Source organism: Giraffa tippelskirchi, chromosome 10 (genome assembly GCF_054371585.1).
Source record: "Giraffa tippelskirchi isolate mGirTip1 chromosome 10, T2T-mGirTip1v1.2.pri, whole genome shotgun sequence".
In the NCBI taxonomy this organism is placed as follows: domain Eukaryota; kingdom Metazoa; phylum Chordata; class Mammalia; order Artiodactyla; family Giraffidae; genus Giraffa; species Giraffa tippelskirchi.
The window spans coordinates 119,362,023-119,385,824 of record NC_137284.1 but is presented as its reverse complement, the minus strand read 5'-3'; the positions used below and the strand labels follow the sequence as shown (position 1 = coordinate 119,385,824).

The 23,802-nt window shown below is 36.7% G+C and overlaps 1 protein-coding gene and 1 long non-coding RNA gene across 8 annotated transcripts in view; one reads left to right on the top strand and one right to left on the bottom strand.

Moving 5' to 3' along the window:
* CFAP69 (cilia and flagella associated protein 69) overlaps nucleotides 1-21,024 on the bottom strand; it is a 51,981-nt gene extending 30,957 nt beyond the window's left edge. For 3 of the 7 annotated variants that reach the window (XM_081534003.1, XM_081533999.1, XM_081534001.1), the window contains exons 1-6: nucleotides 20,672-21,024; nucleotides 12,358-12,417; nucleotides 10,857-10,922; nucleotides 8,487-8,596; nucleotides 5,880-5,956; nucleotides 3,087-3,185 (exon numbers count right to left, since the gene is read on the bottom strand). In XM_081534003.1, the coding sequence (XP_081390129.1) occupies nucleotides 3,087-3,116 (30 nt within the window). In that variant the 5' untranslated portion in view covers nucleotides 3,117-3,185; nucleotides 5,880-5,956; nucleotides 8,487-8,596; ... (1 more) ...; nucleotides 12,358-12,417; nucleotides 20,672-21,024. Of the gene's footprint in view, nucleotides 1-3,086; nucleotides 3,186-5,879; nucleotides 6,006-8,486; nucleotides 8,597-10,856; nucleotides 10,985-12,357; nucleotides 12,418-20,671 lie in introns of all 7 variants that reach the window. The other 4 variants (XM_081534004.1, XM_081534002.1, XM_081534005.1 and 1 more) reach the window with 3 other exon arrangements.
* LOC145523538 (uncharacterized) overlaps nucleotides 1-22,794 on the top strand; it is a 48,632-nt gene extending 25,838 nt beyond the window's left edge. The window contains exons 3-8 of the long non-coding RNA XR_014066689.1: nucleotides 15,667-15,780; nucleotides 15,875-16,100; nucleotides 19,457-19,631; nucleotides 19,735-19,882; nucleotides 20,215-21,780; nucleotides 22,047-22,794. This is a non-coding gene — a long non-coding RNA (uncharacterized LOC145523538). The remainder of the gene's footprint in view (nucleotides 1-15,666; nucleotides 15,781-15,874; nucleotides 16,101-19,456; nucleotides 19,632-19,734; nucleotides 19,883-20,214; nucleotides 21,781-22,046) is intronic.
* The last annotated feature ends 1,008 nt before the right edge of the window (nucleotides 22,795-23,802 follow it).

Below are 23,802 nucleotides of genomic sequence, written 5' to 3'. Positions count from 1 at the left end.
TCTGAATTTGATCTTTAGCCCTGGACATGGCCCTGTCCTTTCCTGTGATGGGTTCTGTATGGTATGCCCTAACTACTCACTTTAGGTGTATAAAAAGTATAAAGAGGAAACCAAAAGTTGCATAATTTCATCATTCAGAGATAACAACCTTAACATTCTGGTATATTTCTTACTGTACTGATATTTTTAATGTATCATATAATTTTAACAATACACTGTATGTAGAATTTTATATTCAATTGTAGCCACTAAACATTTTATTGTAAGCCTTTTCTCATTCTATAAAATATTTCCCCAAATCATGGTTTTATTTGCATAACAGCCTGGTTGCATACCTGTACTTTATGCTTACTGTATCTTTATATATTTAGTTTACATTTATATAGAAGGATATTGTAATATTAAGGCTCATGAGCCTGATTCCTGTCCCCAGGGATATGTCTCATACAATTGCCCTACTGATGACTTTTCAGCTGTGGTCCCAGATATACAGCCATGCCATCACCTGAAACCAACTGTGTGACAGCTACTGAGAGCACTGCCTAAGGTTTCCAATATTCAGAGCCTGGTTAAATTAAGATCAGCCTCACTTCTCTGCACCTTAACTCCTCTGTCTTATCTTATACATCATTTGTTTCCCTTTTTTTCTGTCTTAAAAAGACAGTGTACATATTGCTTAGGTTAACCTTATGCTTGTACTCTTAATTCCATCATGCTTTCTTTGGGAATTTCTTCCTCTCATTTTCCACATACTAGCTTCTTGCTCCTCTGCCTATAGGGGAAAATGAAGTTTTCCCCTATCCTAAAAATTATGAACAAAACCAAATATCTTCTTTGATTTTGCTACCAGTTGAGTTGTTCTCCATCTTCCTTCTTTTTCTTCTCCATCTGATCTTAATATATAAGTCTGCATTCACTGCCTCTATTCTCACAGTCCTCTCATTCTTTGGTCTTGTATCTGTCCTATTTACGGCAATAGTTCCACCAAAGATGTACCAGAGTTTTCCAGATATCACATCAATTGGTACTTTGACTCTTCAATTACAGAAGCCTCTACAGTATTTGCGGAGAAGGCAATGGCACCCCACTCCAGTACTCTTGCCTGGAAAATTCCATGGACAGAGGAGCCTGGTAGGCTACAGTCCATGGGGTCGCTAAGAGTCGGACACGACTGAGCGACTTCACTTTCACTTTTCCCTTTCATGCACTGGAGAAGGAAATGGCAACCCACTCCAGTATTCTTGCCTGGAGAATCCCAGGGACGGCGAAGCCTGGTGGGCTGCCATCTATGGGGTCGCACAAAGTCGGACACGACTGAAGCGACTTAGCAGCAGCAGTAGCAGCTACAGTATTTGACACTAGGACTACTACTGCCTTCATCAGATATTTTATTCACTGGCATACAAGACATGACGATCTTTTGCTTTTCATCCTCCACTTTGAACCTTCTGTCACTGCCCATTTCTTTGGATCGTTTTTTTCCCCCTAGATCTCAGTATGGGCCCTCTCAGTTCAGTTCAGTTACTCAGTCGTGTCCGACTCTTTGTGATCCCATGAATCGCAGCATGCCAGGCCTCCCTGTCCATCATCAACTCCCTGAGTCCACCCACACCCATGTCCGTCAAGTCGGTGATGCCATCTAGCCCTCTCATCCTCTGTCATCCCCTTCTCCTCCTGCCCTCAATCCTTCCCAGCATCAGGGTCTTTTCAAATGAGTCAGCTCTTTGCATCAGGTGGGCAAAGTATTGGAGTTTCAGCTTCAACATCAGACCTTCCAGTGAACACCCGGGACTGATCTCCTTTAGGATGGACTGGTTGGATCTCCTTGCAGTCCAAGGGACTCTCAAGAGTCTTCTCCAACACCACAGTTCAAAAGCATCAATTCTTCGGCGCTCAGCTTTCTTTATAGTCCAACTCTAACATCCATACATGACCACTGGAAAAACCATAGCCTTGACTAGATGGACTTTTGTTGGCAAAGTAATGTCTCTGCTTTTAAATATGCTATAGGTTGGTCATAACTTTCCTTCCAAGGAGTAAGCGTCTTTTAATTTCATTGCTGCAATCACCATCTGCAGTGATTTTGGAGCCCCAAAAAATAAAGTCAGCCACCATTTCCACTGTTTCCCCATCTCTCTGCCATGAAATGATGGGATTGGATGCCATTTTCTTAGTTTTCTGAATGCTGAGCTATAAGCCAACTTAAAGCATGGGCCCTCTCCATGCTGTTATTCTTGGTCCTTTCCCGTTTACGTGTTTTATCTCCTGGAAAAACTCAAGCATCCAGATTGTTTCAATTTTCATTTCTATTTGGGTGAATTCAAAACCTGTATTTCTGTTAGTATTCAGTGTCGACTATCTATTAAATACTTCCTCCTGTTTATCTCACTGATATCTCAAATCTGACAGTTAATAATCTCTCTACTCATTTCTTCACTTCAGATGTTTTCCCATTTTTCCCTAGTCATAAGTAATCTTTTTTTTCCCAGAGTCTTATTTTCACCTATCTTAAGGAACAGAGAAATTTAAAATGTATTTTATATCTTCTCTCCTTTCCTAGATTGATTATAAATTACGGAAACTATGAAGGTAGGAAATATATCCTAAAGTAACATTATATCCTCCATATTGCACGTGCCCCCTATCTTGATACTACCCATTTCAGGGTGACTCATTTTATCATTATATATTAAGATCCCTTAGCTGTAACATGCAGAATTCTTTTCCCAGAAGTGGTGGAGAATGTTATTAGCTTTAGGGATCTAACATTATAAATGTTAGAAAATAATAATATTATCAACAGTATTAAATGACATTAATAGTAATAATTATAATTAAACTAGTTTGGGTTTAACCTTAAAAATTCTGTTATAAATATTTAGCATCAGAATAAATATCTAAAGTTGAAAAAAAATACATAATTTTTTTGTTTAAAATGACTAAAGAGCTTGAGACTGCCAAAAAAGCCTCTTTTTGATGTGTTGCATTTATGATCCCCACTCTGTCTTTACAAGTTCAAAGAGAAATGAGAATGTTCTGTTTTATAAAGACATAAGTTACTACTGAAACAGTATTGAAAACTTTACCTGTAATATGCTTTTTTGGTGGTTCTGCATGATAAAAGTCAATAATACACTTACAAATTTGAATCCTCAATTCAGAATTTGGTATTTTCATTAAGTCACCTGTCAGAAAGATGAATGAATGCTAATTAATAACAATGACATATGTTTATTTACAGTTTAAAGGATAAAGTGTTAGTAACATGATTATTAAAATATCATCATAAGAGATTCAAACTGGATCATGTAATTTTAAATACATACACACACATACACACACACACAAAACACCCTATCTATCCTTGTACCACTTGGCCAACAATCAACTCAGCCTTTCCTTCCCAAGAAGAAAAGAATGGTAATTAACAGCTAGAACAAGATTGCCTAAGATTAAATCCTGCTTGAACACTTACTACCTGTATAAACTTGTGTCTCAGTTTTCTCATCCATAAATTGGTATAGAAATAGCTACTACTTTAAAGATTGCTGTGAGAATTAAATGAGTTAGCCTGAGAAAAGGGCTGAGAGTTTTCCTCCCTAGCTAGAGAGTCAGTAATTATTGCCTCTAATAATGTATCCTTTGCTTAGAAAAGTTCCAGCTGAGCTCTGACCCTCAGTTTATTGACAGACTAGAAGATAGTGTTTCTAGGCTGTCTTTGTCCTGCTGGTAATAATTTTATGTTCAAGTCATTGTGGCGGGGATGGAGGATAGGGAAGATTCCTTTTCAGTCATATCTAAACAACTTCTGAATTGGCTTCAGCCTATACTTCAAACTGGATTGCATTTGCTCTGGCGAAGTCCTCCAAGTATGACCCCTAAGAGAATCTGAAAGTGATCAGTGGCATTCTGAAAATGACCCATGCCTTCTGGTCACCTGAGAACAACTGTAGTCAGGAGTATCAGCCTCAGGACGGAAAAAGATCTGCTTGGATTCTCTGAGGGAAAGAGATAATTAGATGTCCCTTGAAGATTTGTGTTTTGCATTCGGTCTTGCATAATGTTTATCTCTGAGGGTAGTCAGTGAGTGGGTAAGCAAGTGGACAGGAGGAGGGAGCATGGAGACAGACTAGCTTTAGGAGAATCTATCTGCAAAAACTAACACTGGAAAAAAAAAAAAAAGACAGGCTCGAGATTATTCTCTTAATTTTTTTGGACTCTCCTTTGTGGTTGAAAACTCACTATGTTTTGAAACACATTAGGCAAGAGGAACAACTAAACTTTTCCAACAAAACTAGCCAAACCAAGTTTATGGGAAATGCTAAGGTTTCTTGTCTTTTTCACTATCATTTTGGTTCCTGTAACTTCAGATCATCTTTCATGGTTTCCTGTTTTACAATCTCAGGGCAGCGTACCAACTTTTTCCTTCATGTTTCCAGAATCCTGCTGTTAAGTGGAAAAATATCTATTATTTAGGAGAAAAAGTTATATAATTCACTTTTATAAATAGCACATAGTAGAAACTGGAAATTATTAGTAAAAATTAATATCCTTTTTTCAAAACTTTGTACTACAATTATTTTAGTTTCAACTCATGCTTCCAGCAATTAATAAAGGACAGAACAGCAGTACTTATCGTAAGTAATCAGTGAAAGGAATTCATTTTTAGCTAAGAGTTCATATTGCCCTCAAATGAGGCAATAACATGCTCCGTGGGCAGGCATTCAACGAACAGCAGACTAACATAGTAAGAAAGAGCTGTGTATTTATTATACAAATGCATATTTAAAAGTAATAAGGGCAACAGAGATTTTTTAAATGTTATCAACCAAATCTACACATCTTATCTGTTAATACTTATCATATCCTCTTTCCAGGTTGGCTTCTCACTGTAAATTTCTACTGATGATAGAGATTCACAGAATTAAAGTTTCCCATTAGTTTCCAACCTACCTGTTCCTTAAGGTCATCTTATCTAACTCCGCATTTTTATTCTAATTTACTTCTTCACCCACTTTAGGCCACAATAATTTCTCCCAAAGTATCTACAGATGAAGACTAAACTTTATTTAGACGTAAAAGTGTTAGTGTCTATGTTAAAAATTTTAAATGCCCTTCCTTTACTTATACTAGTTTCTGTCATCTTTCAATATGGAATATAGTGCTAGGAACATAACTATTCAGTAAATACTCATTTTTAATTTGTATTTCTTTTATTTCTACTATACAAACAAAAACTAAATTAATAAGCATAAATTTAATTTAGGATTTGTTTTGGGAACATGATGTCATGTTTCAGGGACTGATTCGAGGAGCCATAGTGTTTGATCTCATTTGTAAGATATTATTTTCTTTCTCTAGAAAATTGAGCAATAAGCCAAATATAAACACCTGCCTGTGATTTTTTTATATTTTTGTATACAAAACACAGGCATGTTTATGTATATTATATTAAAGTTCCCAATATTCCAGCATTTTATGATTTTTAATTATTTAATGAATAATTTGGCCCTCAATCAATTCCAGCAATCAATTAGATTCAAGCAGTTTATTAGAGTTCAAAGATGAAAACATTTCTGTGATTACTGAGAGGAACACATACTTCTGATTTACGAAAAAAATATTAAACATTTCATCAAACTAAATACATAACATCAAGACATATAAGCACAAAGAAGTATCTGCCAGTCCTTATAATTAAGGAACAAAAAATCCTGTTGGTATCATGAAACACCTGAGTGGAAGATAATACAAAAAATATCACCAAGCACACTATGATTAATCTCCAACCAGAAAACAAGAAAAGAGAAGGAATATTCTTAGTGAAACTTAGTGAGAGGTATTTCCTTCTTGTCAGTGGTCCAATCATCTTAACTCACCCAAAAGTCCAATTGAATTAGCAGTATCTTCAGCATATGTTATTTCATCTGATGCTTTCTTTTTCAAAAATGGCAAGCTTCAATAAGAATGAAGAATATATAAGTTATGTTTAATGAAGTCCTTCACTGAAGCATCATTTGCAAAATATAGGAAAATTTCTCTTCTATAGATTAAAATGAGGATAAATATCCTGTTTCCTTAATCCTGGAGAATTAACAACTACCAAAAAAAAATTTGCTTTTCTAACCAGCTGACCAAAATAAAATAAAACAAAATAAAATTGGTTTATAAAAATGAAGAGAGATGGACATAAAACGCAAGAGTTAAGAAAGCCATCTTGCAATACTACATAAATACAAAACTTAAGAATCCTCTTTCTCTCTGAGGGTAAAATAATACTATACCCGTACTTCTATCAAAATTAGGAATATACTAGAAAAGCTGATACAAATCACAGGTCTAGTTTTACCTATAGCTTAAAGGCTGTTTAGGGGTTTTTTTCTGAAATTTTGAAACTCCAGTTAATAGATCAATGGTCTATTTGTTCTTAAGGGTTAGTGACTTTTTCCTTATTAATTGGATTATTTACCATCCACAAAATAACAAATATACTTTTTGAGACACTAAAGAATTCAATTTAACAAATATTAATTATATTAGAATCATATTTCACAACTGATATAACCAAAGTTATTTGAAAATAATTTATTCACAAATCAGAAAAGATAGGGCACTTGAACGTACATCATTAGTCTGACAGAGGAGAGATAAAAGTCACTTCCTAAATAAAAAATATCAACTATTTCAGCACTTCAGGAGTTCAAAATTTGAACTTTATATGCTATTTAAAGATATTTAATATCTTTATCTTTAAAATATCTTTAAAATCTTATAATACTTTTGAATCATATTTTTCAGGAAAAATTAACCAAGTGTTTGAAAAACAGCATTGGGAACTATCACATATGGATATATATCTATATATACGTCAATTAGAATTAAAAGATATTTCAAGATCAAGCTATGAAAAGGAAAATTTTATAAATGTCATTGAGGTTCATTTCTAGTATTTCTAGGTTTCATTTCTAGAATTTTTCATTTGAAATAACTTATTACTTGACACCCAGCTCATTGTTGAATCTCTAAAGTGAAAAACTCTGAAATGAATTCTTCTTTTCGTATTTTTTTCCTTTTATTACCAAAGAAAACAACCTAAAGGATAAAGCATCAGAAGAGTTTCCCACCAAAAAGGTTCTGAAAAAAGTAAGCATTATGCTTCTGATGCACTGAGAAAAACGAATTACTTAGAGGCCAAAATAGAAGGGCTTGATTTTACTTTTTAAATTTTCAATGTTTTTATATCTCCAAAATGACCTGGAAAGGGAATCAAGTGAGGGTGTGGTATGGAAAAATGCACGATAAAAGGAGAAATTAGGAAATTAAAAAAAAAAATAATGTGGACAATTATGAACTATGAAGGAATGTGAAGAGTGTTTTTCTAAAGACTTCTCATATTATGCAATGAAACATTCAGTCACAGCTTTTCTAGAGAACCAATTCTTGGTGGAGTGCTCTTAGGAACACTGATGTTGAAAGTAATGCTTGTGAACATGGTATTCTAAGATTGCATGGCCTCAAAATCTGAAGCTATTTTGCATAATATTATCTCACATCAATATACCAATAATTTCCAATTAGTATATTACAGTTCCTTGAGAGCATCAGAGCAATAATTTATTTATTTTCCATGGTCTCTATTAAAAAGGCACGGTAAGGACATTCAATAAATTATTTTCAATCATTTGTTCAGATATCAACAAACTTAAATGAACTTAGTAACAAAATTGCAAATATTATTGCTATTAAATCTAAAAGTGAGAGGTATACTTACTATGTATAAATACTATTATTTATAATTAAAAGAAACTCACTTTTTAAAGTTAAATTGGTAGAAAGGTTTAGAAGTTTCAATTATCAAAAAATTTCTTTTTAAAGAAATTTCCTCCACCATATTATATTGAAAACTGGGAATATGTATTTTAATATACATCTTAATTAGCAACTATATGGCTGTTCCCCCAAATGGCTGCTGAAACAATAGTACAGAGGATGGAATATATAAATTTTATAATTCTGATCTCTAATTTACATTTTGAAAAAAATCCCCCAAATAATTTGGTGATAAATCATTTTTTATTCAAATTTGGAAGATCAAATAAAACATTTTGACTCTCATATCTTTGAGAGTCAAATTTTTTAAAGAGATAGAAAAAAACTAGACAGAAATTAGTACTATCCATAAATTTTCTCAAGGATTCTCTAAAAATACTATAACTTCTTATTTACATCTCACATTTTTCATTCACTTGAGGTAACTTATTATGAGAAAACATTTTATTATACTTACAGTTTAAGTTCTTGTGGCCAGCAATCTCAGACTACAGTAAAATGGACTACCTTTGAGATATCAGCTGCTGGAATCAAGTGATAAGTGAAGCTTCCTGAGTTCCATATTGCTTTGCTATACCATAATGCATAATGTCTTTGTAAGACAAAACATAAAATACTGCATGCATGCTAATATAAAGTAAAGTTTAAAAACTTACCCACATAATTTTATGATATTATATGCAGGTTCTATAAAATGAGGCTGTGTTTTAGTTTTTTCTGCACACAGATTCAGAATTTTAAATATCTGTGCTAAATCCCTTAGGGGCTTTAATATTTTTCGTTAAGAAATAAGATTTTTATTAACATATTCTTTACAGTATTTCTATTAAGAAAGTCTACAGAATGCCATTTATTTTGTTAAACACAGTTGACCCTATTTTAATTACACTAATTTTGCAGTCTAAAGAGAAAAACAGAACCATATTTTTTTTAAGGAATATTATTTAATTTTTGTCTCAGTAACCTCTTATTCAAAATATGTTTTCTCTTCTCACCACATCTTTAGAACCTGATTACCAACTACTACATCACATACTCAATTGAGCAATAACTTATTATTGGCAATGAGTAATAACACTTTGAAAAAAAATTACTTAATGGCTCAATTATATCCTTCATCTCCACCCAAATACAAAACATACATTGCTCAAGAATAAGCAACCCAAACCTACCTTACTTTCCTGCATTATTTTATTAACATTACTCAGTTGCCTTTTCTTGTTTTTAAGGTTTATATTGGTTGAAATTTTAAGACTAGTTTTTGAAAGCAAAATGTACCCTCTCCAGATCTTCAGGTAAAAGCAACTTTTATTTTATCTATTTAAAAAATCCAATTGGTACATAAACAAATTTCATATTTTTTTTTTAATAGTTAAGAGTACATGGTAACTGTGACTTGCACTTCTTGACTGAATCTGATCACTTCTAGTCTCTTTCTAGGAGCTTCTCTGAAAAAGACAGGAGAGCTGGATGTATTAGAAATACAAACTTCCATTAACTTCCTAGGGAAATGACTAAGATACCTCTCTAACCTGTCTTTGCTTTATGTTTTATGAAGTCTAAAGTCAGACTACTAAAGACATTCAGAAACAGAGCCATTTGCCACCAACTCTCTAGCCTGAAGAAGAAAAAACAATGGAGATGTTGAGTTATCAGGTTAAGACAGGAAAAGAAATCACTTGCTAGTAGACTTTCTTGGCTACCAGTAAACTATGCTTGATATCCACAAGCTCTTAGTAACTGACTGATCAAAGAAATCCATATAAAACAAGGCTAAAATAAGGTAAGAAAAGAGTTAGACAAAATTGTAAGGCATATTTCCCTAAATGGATGTTTTGAAATACTAAACAAGCTAAATTAGAGACTAGTATCTTCTTTAAACCTGGTTGGACAACTGTTAAAGTTTATTTAGATCAATCCTACTGTAACTGTGGTTGTGGACCATGCCAGTTCTGGAACTGTATGTTACCAGTCTATGGAAAAATAACTACAGAAAGTGAGTTTCCTGTGACAATTCTACTGCATTTTACAATAGCATGTATATGCAAAGGTTAAAAAAGAAAACAACCCCCGGCAGCAAACTGGTTCTTAATCACACATAGTTTTGAAACACACTGCTCTCTACATATTCTAATCATGGTGGTATATTCATTGGGAATAACATATTTTTAGAATGCTTTGTAGATTATCAAGCAATGCTGGTGTGTTATCTCATCTAGTCTTCCTTGTGACCTCATGAGGAGCTGTTATCCCTATTTCATAAGGGTGAAAAAATTAAAAAGTTTATCAATAGTGCAAATACTCAAGTAAATTGGTAGAAACAAGACTTTGACTTGGCCCTCCTAACTACATCCACTGTCTCTCTAAGTCTATAGAAACTGACACTACACAGTTAATATTGCATTATACTGTTTCTTCTGCTTTATATTCTTTGGTAAAAATATAATTTTTTTAAAAGACATAAAATGTTAGATATTTTCTGTGGTAAACAGAATAATGGCCTGTTCAATGATATCTACATCCTAACCCCTAGAACTTGTGAATGTTACCTTTCTTACTATATGGCAAAGGGAATTTTCTGATGTGATTAAAAGCCTTGGGATGGGAAAGTTATCCACGATTATCCAGGTTCGCCAAATACAATCACAGGGTCCTTATAAGGAAAGGAGAGGCAGGAGAGGGTCAGAGAAGGAGAAGTGATGACAAAAGTAGAGGTGAGAGGGTGCTCCTTCGCTCCCTCTTGGGAAGGGCCCAGGAAGCCAAGGAATGCTGGCTGCCTCTAGAAGCTGGCAAAGGCAAGGAATGACGTCTCCCCTAGAGCCTTCAGAAGGAGCCAGCCCTGCCAACACCTCTCCTTGAGCCCAGTGAGACTTCCAGACTATAAAACAAAAAATTTATGTGGTTTTAAGGCACTGAGTCTGTGGTAATTTTTTTATAGCAGCAATGGGAAACTAATATGTTTCCTAATAAAAATTCTCCCATTTTAGGATAAAGGAAACAAACATACACATATAAGTAAAGGATACAAATCCATTTTGATAACACTGCACCACTTTCTTGACAGATTTAAGTTGTCTTTCTTCCAAATCATCCTAAAACAAATTATCTATTTTAGTTCTTTTGTGTTATTCTGTTGCGATTTTTTAAATTTTCCCTTAATGTAAGAAGAAAGTAGACACATTATCAAGTAATTCTTAAACTACTATATTATAATGTAAGCATTATAAAATGTTTCCTAAAATAGTGAAGGTAAAAATAAACTACAATTTATATTCGAATAGGAAATTGCAAATCAAAACTAGATTAATATAGAAGCAGTAACTGTTTCCAGAAATATTAATAATACTTGAAGTATGTTGAGCATTTTTCTATGCCAAGTACCATTTAGGCAATATATATAGATATCATTTTATTAATCTTCAAAATAACCTTATTAGGAGGGTATTTTTATTACCTTTCTTTTTCGGAACAGGAAACTCAGCTGAAACACTTATCATCCCAAATCAAACAGCTAATAAACAGTGATGTATGTAGTCATATCTGACAATCTGACTCCAGAAACTGTATTTTTAACCTAAAATATGCCCAATGTAATGGTTCAAACTAAACATCTTCAGTCAATTTAAACAAAACATATACACAAACACACACATATTTTGGCTACCCTTAATTAACAAGCTATTAGGAGCTCTATGTAGTTGGGTTTCCTTTTTTAAAAACTGTAGATATATTCACAATTAAAAATAACTTTCACAACAATCAGAGCCAACAAAAGAAATTATTCTTATAAAATCATTATCTTTATTGTGTTTTTTCTTCTATGTAAAAGTGTAGAGACTAAAAAATGTTAAGACAATGACTAAATTTTGGCACCTGTTAATCACAGGACATTGTTTTGATACCATGGTCAGCCCACTTCCCACATACTGAAAGCATGCAATCTTCATCCTGTAGTAATTTTTTAGTGTATACTGACTTTTTAGGCATTCAGTCAGTTCTTGAGTAACATCAGCAGAGTATCCTATAAACGTGTATGCATATGCATTTATTATCCTTTCTGCCAAAGCCTAAACTCTCAGTTTTGAGTCTTGTATCTTTATTTCCATTGCATTCTGTATGAGAGTTCTCTCAAAATAAATTACTTACGACTGTGTATGAGTATGTACATATCCTAATTTCATATCAGAAAATTTTTAAGTACTATATCATGATACATGTTTCCTACCCTTGCACCCACATCCTACTTGGTAATAAGCATGAACAAAGGCTAGATGAGTCAAATCTACTCTTATGATTTCTGTTTATATTCACTCATATAATATATGTATATATTATATTTGTATATATGTACCTACCAGGTTAAATATATTCACACTAAATTTAAACAGTTCTTCAACAGAAGCCATATACTGTTTGAAATGTTGTTAACAAAAGGACAAATGGGACTTACATTTAGGGGAGTACATATTACTTTCAGGGAAATCACAGTTTCTAAGTGAAATGGAGAAATTTTCTCTCAAAGCTTACTTTACCAGTCTCTTCAAAGAGTTTGATGACACGATTTAGGTCCATAGACTTGAAGGCACCCTAAAAACACACAATTCACAGTATTCTATATCATCAGAATCAAGAAATCACATCAAACACATTATTTTTATATGGTATTATCTCTTAGCAACTTAAAAATACCTTATGATGAAAAGAGAGTGAGGGGAGAATGAAAAGCAGGTGAGACTTATAGAAGTAAATAAATTTTGGAGTTAAAAAAAACCCTTTTGAATTCTGGTATTATCTTACAGTCTCAATGTCTTTAAATTTCAATAGTTCCAAAAGGCCCAAGAGAGCATCTGGAATAATAGCACTTCCATGCCTTGGAAAATAAAATGATTTCATACATATTATACATCTCATGCATACACATTGTATACACTGAGTTTGCCTATGCAGATATACCTGAGACTAGCTTCTAAACTACAGGAAGGAGAGCACCTTCATGAACCAGGTATCCCTTCTCCCAGCAGTCTTATATCACCCATATTAGAAAACAAGAACTGCCAAGTCCTACAGATTTTATATCTTAAAGATTTATTGAGCCCACTCCATCATTTTTTAAAAATTTTTTATTGGAATAGAGTTGCTTTACAATGATGGCATTGTTTTGTTCCTTTTATGGCTGAGTAATAGTCTATTGTATATATGTACCACATTTTCTTTATCCATTCATCTGTCTATGGATATTTAGATTGCTTCCGTGTCCTCGCTGTTGTAAAGAGTGCTGCCATAAACATCGGGGTGCTGCATCCTTTCAAATTATGGGTTTCTCAGGATATATGCCTAGGAGTGGGATTTCTGGCTCATATGGTAGCTCTATTTTTAGTTTTTTAGGGAACCTCCATACTGTTCTCCATAGTGGCTGTACCAATTGACATTTCCACCAATAGTGTAAGAGGGTCTCTTTCCTCCAGCATTTATTGTTTATCGATTTTTTAATGATGGCCATTCTGACTGGTGTGAGATGATACTTCATTGTAGTTTTTGATTTGCATTTCTCTAATAATTACTGATGTTGAGAATCTTTTCATGTGTTTTTTTGGCCATCTTTGGGAAATGTCTATTTAGATCTTCCACCCATTTTTTGATTGGGTTGTTTTTTGATATTGAGCTGCATGAGCTATTTGTATATTTTGGAGATTAATTCCTTGTCAATTGCTTTGTTTGCAAATATTTTCTCCCATTCTAAGGGTTGTCTTTTTGTTTTGTTTATGGCTTCTTTTGCTGTGCAAAAGCTTTTAAGTTTAATTAGGTCCCATTTGTTTATTTTTATTTTCATTACTCTAGGTAGTGGATCAAAAAAGATCTTGTTGTGACATATGTTAAAGAGTGTTCTGCCTATGTTTTCCTCTAAGAGTTTTATGGTAGATGGCCCACTCCATCTTAATTATTTATTCAGCTCTTATTTCTCACTCAGTTGTGAAGGTTTCCTGTTATTTGTTCTCCCTACCTCTAGTCTTGCACCCTTCAACACTGTCCTCTACCCTCTGGTCAGAACAATAAAACTCAAATCTGAACACTACACATCTAAATCTTTCAATGACTCCACTAATGCCCTTCACCCCTCCTCTGTTTTCATTGTTGTTACGATCCTATCTGTCTCCTTGGTTAACCCTCACAGGTCCTTTGAGACACAGTTCATGTGTCGCCTCCATTCTTATCATCAAAATACATCTTGTTATTTTTATATATTATTTTCTATTTCATATATTTATTTATATTTTGTTTTTGTTTCCACATATAAATACTTAACATAATTTCACTTACTGTTAACACCATTTTATATTCTGATTTTTAAGTCTATAATACATACATTTCCATATTTCTACATAGTCATTGTTTCATTGCCTCTTAGGTCTAGAATTTCCTTTCCTTTCACAATTACAAACTAATATGTTCTGATCTTCAGAAATGTCATTCAAATACAATTTTCAGTTAAGTGTTCTAACTTTGTCTGCAGAATAAGTCCCTGAGCTTACTCAATATAATTTTTACTTTAAAAATTATCAAAAAGGATTTACTATATACTTATTTATCCTAGGTATTATGATTATAATTAACAGTGTTACATCTTACTATTAAATTGCTTAAATTATTAAATTTACTGTTAAAAATTTTTTGATAAATAGAGTTTTGCCTTTTAAGATTTGAGGTTTTAACAGTGCCATCTGCACCACCTCAGTTGTCCTTTTTTCTCCCTACATTCTCAGAGAAATAAAAATGTACAGTGAATTTTTATTTTCTGATTTTCTGCAATATCGGTTTTGTGGGTTGGAAAAGATATTGAAATGAAATATCAGTGAAGAATTTTCTTTTTAAAATCTGTATTATTATCAGAATTTTTCCCCCAAATGACTAAGAAAGAGAGAAAGAAAGAAGAGTGGTAAAGATTAAGGCATGGATTTATCTTATATTATCTTAAATTTATCTTATCACTTCATGTTACTCGGTGTTTTATTTGCATGGCAAATGTTATATTTTTAATATTTCTCCCTCCTTCCCTTAGCCTTTTCTTCCTTTTATGAATATTTATAAGTAGCTTCTACATTTCAGAAATGGTAGGTGTGGGGAACACATTTGCCCTGACTTCAAGCATCTATCAATCTGGCATGAGATATAGGTAATATAGATAACATGCTACAAAATGGCTCAGGAATGCTGAGAGGTGTGTTCCGGAACTATACAGAGAGGGACAGAATGGCATGGGGAGGAGGGATGGGAATCTGGGACAGCTTCTGAAAGCAGCAATCTGCAGGCAGAGTGAGATTGAATAGGATTTGTGAGATAAACTAAAGGTTTGAGAGATGGAGCAAAGGGAGTAGCATGTGTTAAGGCCTGGAGACAAGAAAAACATGGCATTTAGAGGATTGGTGAGTCATATGGTAGGAGAGGATAGTGCAAGGGATAGAAGCTACAGATGCTGCTGATAAGGTAAGCAGAGGTCAAATCATGAATACTAATCATAATGATAATAACGATGGTACAGTTGTAAGCTCTTTAATTTACTAACTGAATTCTGTGAGGTAGATATATTAACTCCATTTTACAGGTGGCCTTGTATATACTATGATAAGGCTCATCAGAAGATATTGAATGGTTTGAGAGACTGGATATTAAAACAGGCAATGGCCAGATTTTACTTGGTAACAGAACTCTGTCCTCCAACCTCTGCAGCAAGCAACCTAGAGAGTCAAACCACAACCTCTGCAGCTGTTGGCTCAGAAAAGTCAGTATTTGGTCAATGATCATCACATTCCCTATTTTTTGACCCTATCTGTCACTCAGGGCCAACCAGAAAAAGCCAAGTATGCTTCCCAAATCAATCATGCAGTCAACAAGAGCAAAGCAGAAGCCTCCCTTTTATTCACAGTGAAGCTTCCCTTGGAGTCTCTGCCAAATGTAAGTAATGCTGGCTGACTCTCTTTCTACAGCAAGCTCTGCATAAACAGTTGGTGTTCATTCTCATTAGGGTGATCTTTGTTGATTTCCACAGGTTTTAACCAGACGAATGTAACAATAAAGAGATAATTCTGTCTGCTGAGTACAGACTGATCTGGAAAGATCTAGACTGGAGGTGGGAGACTAGTCTGTGACTTCAGGCATTGACTAAAGCAGTGGCCACCAGGATACACAACAATGAGTAGAATGAAAAGCATCAAGGAGGCAGAATCAGCAGGTCCTAATAAGTGATTTGCTTTGGCAGGAAAGAGAAGGAAAAGGTAAGGATGACTGACTGGCTTGAGGAATGACATAAATGGTAGCACCATTTGTTGAAACAGGGATGCTGGAGGAAGAGGCTTGTGTCGAGGCTGGAGATGAGTTAAATTTGGCGCAGAGATTTCTAAATCACAGGCTTAAAGTAATAATTGGGAGAGATTAGGTAAATGAGACCACACAAGCAGCATGTAGAAGCAAAAGAGAATGTACAAATATAAATATAAAAATAACTGCTGTTATTATCATCATAAGATTTTATGGAGAAATTATAAAAACATTTAACAAAATCTTTTAAGATCAAAAGCTCATTTAATTAACTGCTTTGAAGAAAATTATACCTCCACTTACTTCAAGTCATAGGATGAACTTATTTTCCCACTTTACTAATGAACATCAAAGGGGAAAAATACTGCTCATTTGATACCTAGTTATAGGGAAAGAACTAACATTTATTATGGTCCATTTATGTGTCTGGTACTTTATATTTTAATTAACATATCTCAAATCTACAATATGAAGGTAGCATCATTATCCCTGTTGTTGAAACTGAGATCTAACTTATTTAGGTCACATAGTGACTGTATGGGCTAGCAGGGCTGTTTGATGCAGAAACAGTGGTTCTTTGCACCTTATTTCTCTGCCTGACACCTCAGTTGACCCAGAGATTACTTATAGCAATTACTCCACAACAGCGATAGGCCACTTTAAGTACATAGTACATGGCAGAATTATAGATAGTGGCAGGATATGACATCAACCAACAAATTGTGTAAGTTCTCAGAGGCTCTCAGAAGGAAAACAAATTTGAGCAAGGAAGCTCAGCCATGATACCCATTCAAGTCAACTGTTTACAATAATGTGTTTAATCTACAAATATTACTGTGTGCCTCTGCTGTGTTAGATATTGTTCTAAGTGCTAAAGACATGGTATTGAATAAAACACACAAAATCTATGCTTCCATTAGGAAGTGATATGGTTTGGGGGAGACAATAAGTTATACAGTGTACTGCAAGGTGATAATGCTCTGGAGAAATGGGAGTAAATGGTGCTAAGATGCTCAAGCAATTGTCGGCAAAAGAGGAGAGTGGGTAACATTTCACTATAGTCGTGAAGAAGGTAAGGTAACAAGTCATGGATATCAAGGGGAAAACTTCCAGGCAATGGGCATAGCAATTGCAAAGACCCTTAGGTAGGGTACACCTGGCATGACTGAGGAGAAGCCAGGGAGCCAGTGTGGCTGGAACACAGGAGATTTTGTAAGCTACTTAAGATTTAAATATATACTCTGAATTTAGAGTTGAGTGGGGAAGGACATGTAAGTATTAAGATATATGTCCTATACTTAAGGAGCCCATATGCTAATGGGAGAGACAAAACAAGACAAATGAAATAGTAACAAATATAAAACAAGAGATCATTAGGTAAGAAACTGTGTGATTCAGGCTGGGGACTATACCCATTTATGAGAAGAAGGTCTGTAAGCGTGAAAATGAATGGGAAGTGCTTCCTATTGGGGATATTTTATGGTGGAGAGGTAGGACCTGAAGGTAGGGTAAGATTTAAATTCCAAAAACAGGGAAGGGCATTCAGTTCACATATAGTTAATATCCCCTCCTGTGTACCAGGTGTGCTGGTTGCTACTGGGGGATAATAGGGGACACTACACAATAAACAACAGAGAAGGTTTCTGCCCTCACAGAGGTGGCACTAAGCAGAATGTACGGTAGAGATAAAGTTCAGGTTGTGCATCAGGAAACCCTGCAAACAGGATAGAGAAGTAGACCTGACACACTGAGGACGGCAAAGACCTTACATACATCTAGTTCAGAGGTTTCGAGGCTAAAAGTCATTTGAGGGAGGTTTTTTAAGAGTCCCAGGCTCCACACTGGGGATTATGATTGAGAAAATCTACAGTACCCAGCTATGTACATTTTTTTAAAAGCTCCTCAGATGATTGTGATGATCACCCAAGTTTGGGGAACACTCATCTATACAGGCTCACTTTATAAAAAAGGGAACAGACCTAGAGAGTTGAGTGATCTGGTCAGTGTAATGATATTAGATGAGGGAAGCAATAAGGAGCTACTGTGGAAGCCTGAAAGAAAGAACAGGTGGTACTCAGAGGGAGGAAGAAGGATGGTAAAGTGGTGTTTATGGAGAACAGAAGGGAAGAGAGAAAGAGGTGTGATTCAAAGGATGTGACATTAATCCAGGATTGACTGAGGGACTCTGGTGGCAGGAAAGGAGAGCAAGTAGTTCTTTTAAAGCCCCATTTGGTACCAAATCTTCTGACCTGGCAGGGGGAGGATTGGAATTTTTGCTGTTGTTACTGTTTACTTTGATTTGTAATCCAACCCACATGAAATCATCTCCTGTTGCTTTCCAGGAGTTAGCTGTTGTGAAATTGTCACACTGTTCATACCATACTGCAGCTGTAATACTCAAAGTATTGCTGAGTGGGAAATGGGATCCTTCAACTAGCACAAGTTTTCAGGCACCTGAAAACTTGTTAGAAAAGTAGAATCCAGGGATCCACCGGAGATCTACAGAACCAGAAACAATGGTTTAATAAGTTCCCCCAGGTGCTCCAAATGCATGTTAAATCTTGAATAATCACTTGTTCCAAAGGGCTTCTGAGTATAATGAAAGAAACAATGTTAAAATAAATGGGAACTAGACAATAGGTGAACAATTTGTGATTTCTCAAGTATATGATGAAGCTGGCTTAATGAACTGAGATAAATTCCACCGTCTCACTTTCGGCAACTAGGATATACTGTTCTGTCACTGTAGGAAGAGGAGGAGGTTGCAAATATGGAATGATTTGAAAAGAGTGGAAACATTTAGAGTTCCAAGGTAGAAGTCTAAAAAGGTTATCATGTTTAATGGCAAAAAAGCACTAGACTTCTCTCCCAGTAAAGAAACTAAGTAACTCTTGGTAACTTCTCATGGCTGTAGGGCCCTCATCTGTAAGAGTAACCACAAACAAAACCCAAGAAAGCTTAGTGACCATTTCTCTCAGCTCTAATGTCTTTATTCAATTTCATTTCTTTTTGTAGAAACTGCCTTTTTGAAGCAGTTATTAACAGGGTAGGGACTTTAATCAATACAAACTGATTTCTACCTGGAGGAGAATCCTAGGCTCTGTAAGAAGAGGTAGTAATGAAAGAAAGGGAAAGGGAAGGGAGAAAATATACACTTATATACACAGGTATGCTTGTTCTGTATTACTTGATATGTTGTGGACTATATTGGCAATAGTCTGTTAAAAGTATTTCCCCCTTTTTCTCCTTTTTAACCCATGGTTGCCTGCCTCCTATATCTTTGCACCCCACCCTCTTTTGTAATACCAAGTAGAGGAGGAATGAGAGCCATCAGATGCCAAATTCACCTACTTCTCAGTTTTGCCGGCTGCCTGGGAGAACAGTGGTAGTGTTGAGCCCCCTTGCAGCCTTGGGAGTGAAGGGACATCTGTTGCTCCTCGAAATTCTTCTCCCTGCCTGGACTGCACCACTTCCACAAAATCGATTAGGTAAATTCCCTCAACACCTGCTCCTCTTCATGCAAAAGTGTTGCTGCTCCATGAGTTAAATGTCTGTCCATCTTCAGAGGGTGCAACCCTATTTCCACCACAGGAGAGGTCCCCAGTCAACCAACTGCTCCTAAGGAACTCTCCAAGGCTCCAGAATGTGTACGCAGGAGACAGGGTTCCTGATGCAGCCTAAACCTCGTGAGGCCTCAACAGGAATTCCCAGAGTGGCCTCACATCATCAGTGTGAGGAGGTAGGGCAGGATTCCTCTGTAGAATTCACATTAATATAGGGCTTGATCATGGCTCTCTGGGGAGGAGCAATGGAACTTTAGTATGAAACAAACACCTTGGAGTTTCTAAAGACCCCCGCTACAGATCCACAGGGTTCTGAAGTGAAATTTCTCAACAGAAATTAGAATTAGTTTTGTATGACAAAAAGTAACTAAAAACCAAAAAATACGAGCACAATAAAATCAATTCTATTCAAATCCAATTCTCTCCAACACCCTCCCAAACCAGATTCCAATTTCATATAAAAATGTTGTTTAATTTCTAATTTTAATAGTATTTTCCTCCCCTCCAGATGCAGGTTTTGGTAGCAGCAAATTCAAACACGTGAGGATTTACCCCTGTGTCAAGGACAGCACACGATAACAGGGTTCTACATATAAAAGCCCAATGCAAATCAAATTTTCGCTAAGAATGTTTCCCTCCCTCTCAGGCCTTTCGTGGCCTCACACTTTTCGAAGCCAAGTCTCCAAACCTCGGCTACTCAGTTTACTGGGACGCTCCGGGAGGACCCAGGAGGACCTCGAGACACAAGTCCCCAGACAGGTTGATTGACGACAACCAACGCCCCTCGCAGGCAGCGCAGTTAGAAGGATCAGCTTTGCGCTTGGAATCTCCGTCCCGTGGGCTGCCCTGGTTTCCACTCGGGCCCCCACTTCGGTTCTCGTTGCCCCCAGGCATCGTCCCCGCCCCCAGATTTCAACCCCCGCCCACTCCTTGACACCCTCGAAAGCACAGACACCTGGCCATACCTGCACTTCCTCATCCTCCGTCACCACTCCGACTACCGGGATTTGGCGAGGGCTGCTGACCTTGATCTTGCCGCTGGGCTCCCAGGCCTCGGCTGTCTCCGCGGCCTCCGCTGCGGACATGGCCGTGGCTGCGGAGCGAGGGATGGGTGCGTCTCCTTCCTTCCTACAGTGTGCCCGAAGCCGCGAGACCGAAAGAGGCTCCGCTACCGAAAAGTGAAAGCCGCTAGAGTCGCGAAAGGTCCCGGGGGTCCGGCCGTGGCCTCGGCTGCCGCGACGCCACTCGCATCCCGCCCCTGCAGCCCACCCGCACAAGTTGCCGCTTTCAGGCTGGCAGGTTGCTAACAAGCTAAAGCGTTGCTAGGGGGGGGAGCCAGAGGCTGCCAAAAGGGCTCCTACGGAAGCCGGAGGATCCAAACTACCCCAAACCCTTATCTACGCCGTAAACTCTGGAGTGGCTAGGTTTGTATGCGTTCCAGAGGGAAGAGGGGCGAAGACCTCGGTAGGTAACAGTGGAGTGTTACCTTGGCGGCTTGTGTGTCTCAATCTTTGTAGTTTGCTCTGGGCCTTCTTAAAACAAGAATGGGCCGGTGGAGGAATGAGGGATGGATGTGGGATGCAGGAATGATGAATGATAGAATGCTAATATTGGAAGCTGAACAGTTTATCTCATCCCTAAGAAGAGACCAGTATTACCTACACTCCCTAGCCTTTTACCTCTTCTGTACTTTAGTGAGCACCAAAGCATTGTGCACAATGCTGGAATGCTTTCGAGTCAAATCGTTGAATTTAGAGCAAGTTAACCCCTGGAACATGGGCTTGGGTGGACTCCGGGAGTTGGTGATGGACAGGGAGGCCTGGCGTGCTGCAGTTCATGGGGTCGCAGAGAGTCGGACACGACTGCGCGACTGAACTGAACTGAACCCCTGGAAACTCCACTTTTCTCATAACTTTTTCACTTTTCTCATCAATAGGATTGCTGTGAGAGGACTGAATGAGATGATGGTTTTGTAAAGTGGTGCTTGGCACATAATAAGCAAGATGATCTATATGACATTTCTGGCTCTACAAATAGAAATGGAAAACCTATATTGGGCTTGGCAGCACTTGATGTGAGTCGCAGCCAAAGAAACCAAGTTTCTTTGAAAGAGTACTGCATTCTTCCAGTCCCTGTTTCCTCAATTCTGTTTAACCCCAGTCCTCGGAAACTGCCCTTACTGAGGTTACCACCACTTGTAGTCAAAGACTGTGTACATTTTCATGTCCTCATCTTGGTGTATACTTGTCTATAGTGTTTTACACTGTTGACCACTCACCCTTTCTTGAAACTCCCTAACTCCGTTTTCAGCATTTTTTTTTTTTTTTTTTACCTTTACAGCTACTCATTGGTGCTTTTAGAGCTCCTCTCAGGCCTTACACCTAGAGACGGTTCAGTAGATCTAAGGCTGTTATTAATCCGAGAAAGTGCAAAGGGTGTGTCAAGTGTATTGTTAACGTAACCTTAATTACTGTGTAAGTGTACTACATCAAGAGGAGACTGAAACCACTTGGATAAACCGAATGGAATCCTGTGAGAATGGCACCAAAGCCTAAGATGGTGGTTGGAAAGCTGATACTCCAATGACTTGCGATCCTCTGTGTGCTCATGCTGGCTTCTCAAGATGAGGAACGATGAAGAGAAGGGATTACCAAGGAAAATTTTCACTTAAAGTAGAGCTTACCTAGGAGATGTCAACTGACTTTTGTGATTTAGCACAATATACTGAAGGTGGTAAGAATCCATAAACTTCAATGGCCCTGGGAAGTCAGACTCTTCTCACTGGACTTAACTGAAGACATTTTTCTAAGAAATGAACAATAGGATTTTTGTTTTATTTTAACCAGTTGTGTACCAACCAGTATATTCATTCTGTCCCATATCCAGAGTACCAGTTTCCCATCCTTAATTTAGCACAAATCCCACAAACTCCCCATTTCTAGCACTTAAAAACTTTTGACTTTTCTCCATCAGTGAGTCCATTACTGGGAAGTTAATAGATCTAACTGTAATTTTATTTTTTTTGCTTTAATGATTTTTATCTTTTGACAGGTGAGAAGCAACCAGAATAAAATCCTCAATCACCCCACACTCAAGCCATATTGACTGAATTACTTGTACTTTTACACAGGTGCCAAACTTCCTCCTGCATTACCTTTGCATCTTTTGTACCCGTGACTGTCCTCCAATGTCTAACTCCTTATGAAACTCAGTTCATGTGACCTTTTCTAGGAAACCTTCTCTATATATTCTTCCATTTTAGGTGCTGCTTTGTCTGTCGTTCTGTTTTTGTACTCTCCACACATTTAATGGTATTTACTGGCTCAGCAGTCTCCCTGCTAGGCTGAGATTTTTTTAAAACAAGGAGAGTTACTTACCCAGGTTTTTATACCCCAAGCCCTCAGCATAGTGTCTAGAGAAGTATTTCGCAAAACTTAATGTGCATGAGAATCATCTGGAAAGCTAATTAAAAGACTTCTGAGTCCCATCTCCAGGGTCTGCTTTAGTAAGTCGGGATAGGGTTCAAGGGTTTGCATATACAGTTGACCCTTGAGGAACACAGGTTTGAACTGCGGGTTCCACTCACATGCAGATTTTTTTCAATAAATACAGACTACAGTCCCACACAATCTGGTGGATTTAATCCATGGATACAGAACCTTGGATACAGAGGGTTAACTGTAATGTTACCCCTGGGTTTTCATCCAAATCAGGGTCGATGTCCCTAACCCCACATTGTACCCTAACCACCCCCAGCATCCTTAACCTCTGCACTGGAAGCACAGAGTCTTAACCACTGGACTGCCAGGGAAGTCCCATTGATCCTTCTTTAGTATTGATTTTTAAAAACTGTTAAGAACACAAAAGACATTTTTATGGCAGCAGAACACAGAAGGATGTGGGGTTAAATGGCTAACTACTGAAATGGTAAATTATTTCAGCAAAAAGATAAATTAATAGTAGAGAAATGTATGAGAGATGACATACATAGAGAATAAAAATACTTCAATCTGGTAACAATTCAGCAGAATTTAAAATTTCTGTTGAATTACAAATTATAATTTCTTAAAAGCTGCTGTAGACTTAAAGATTAACT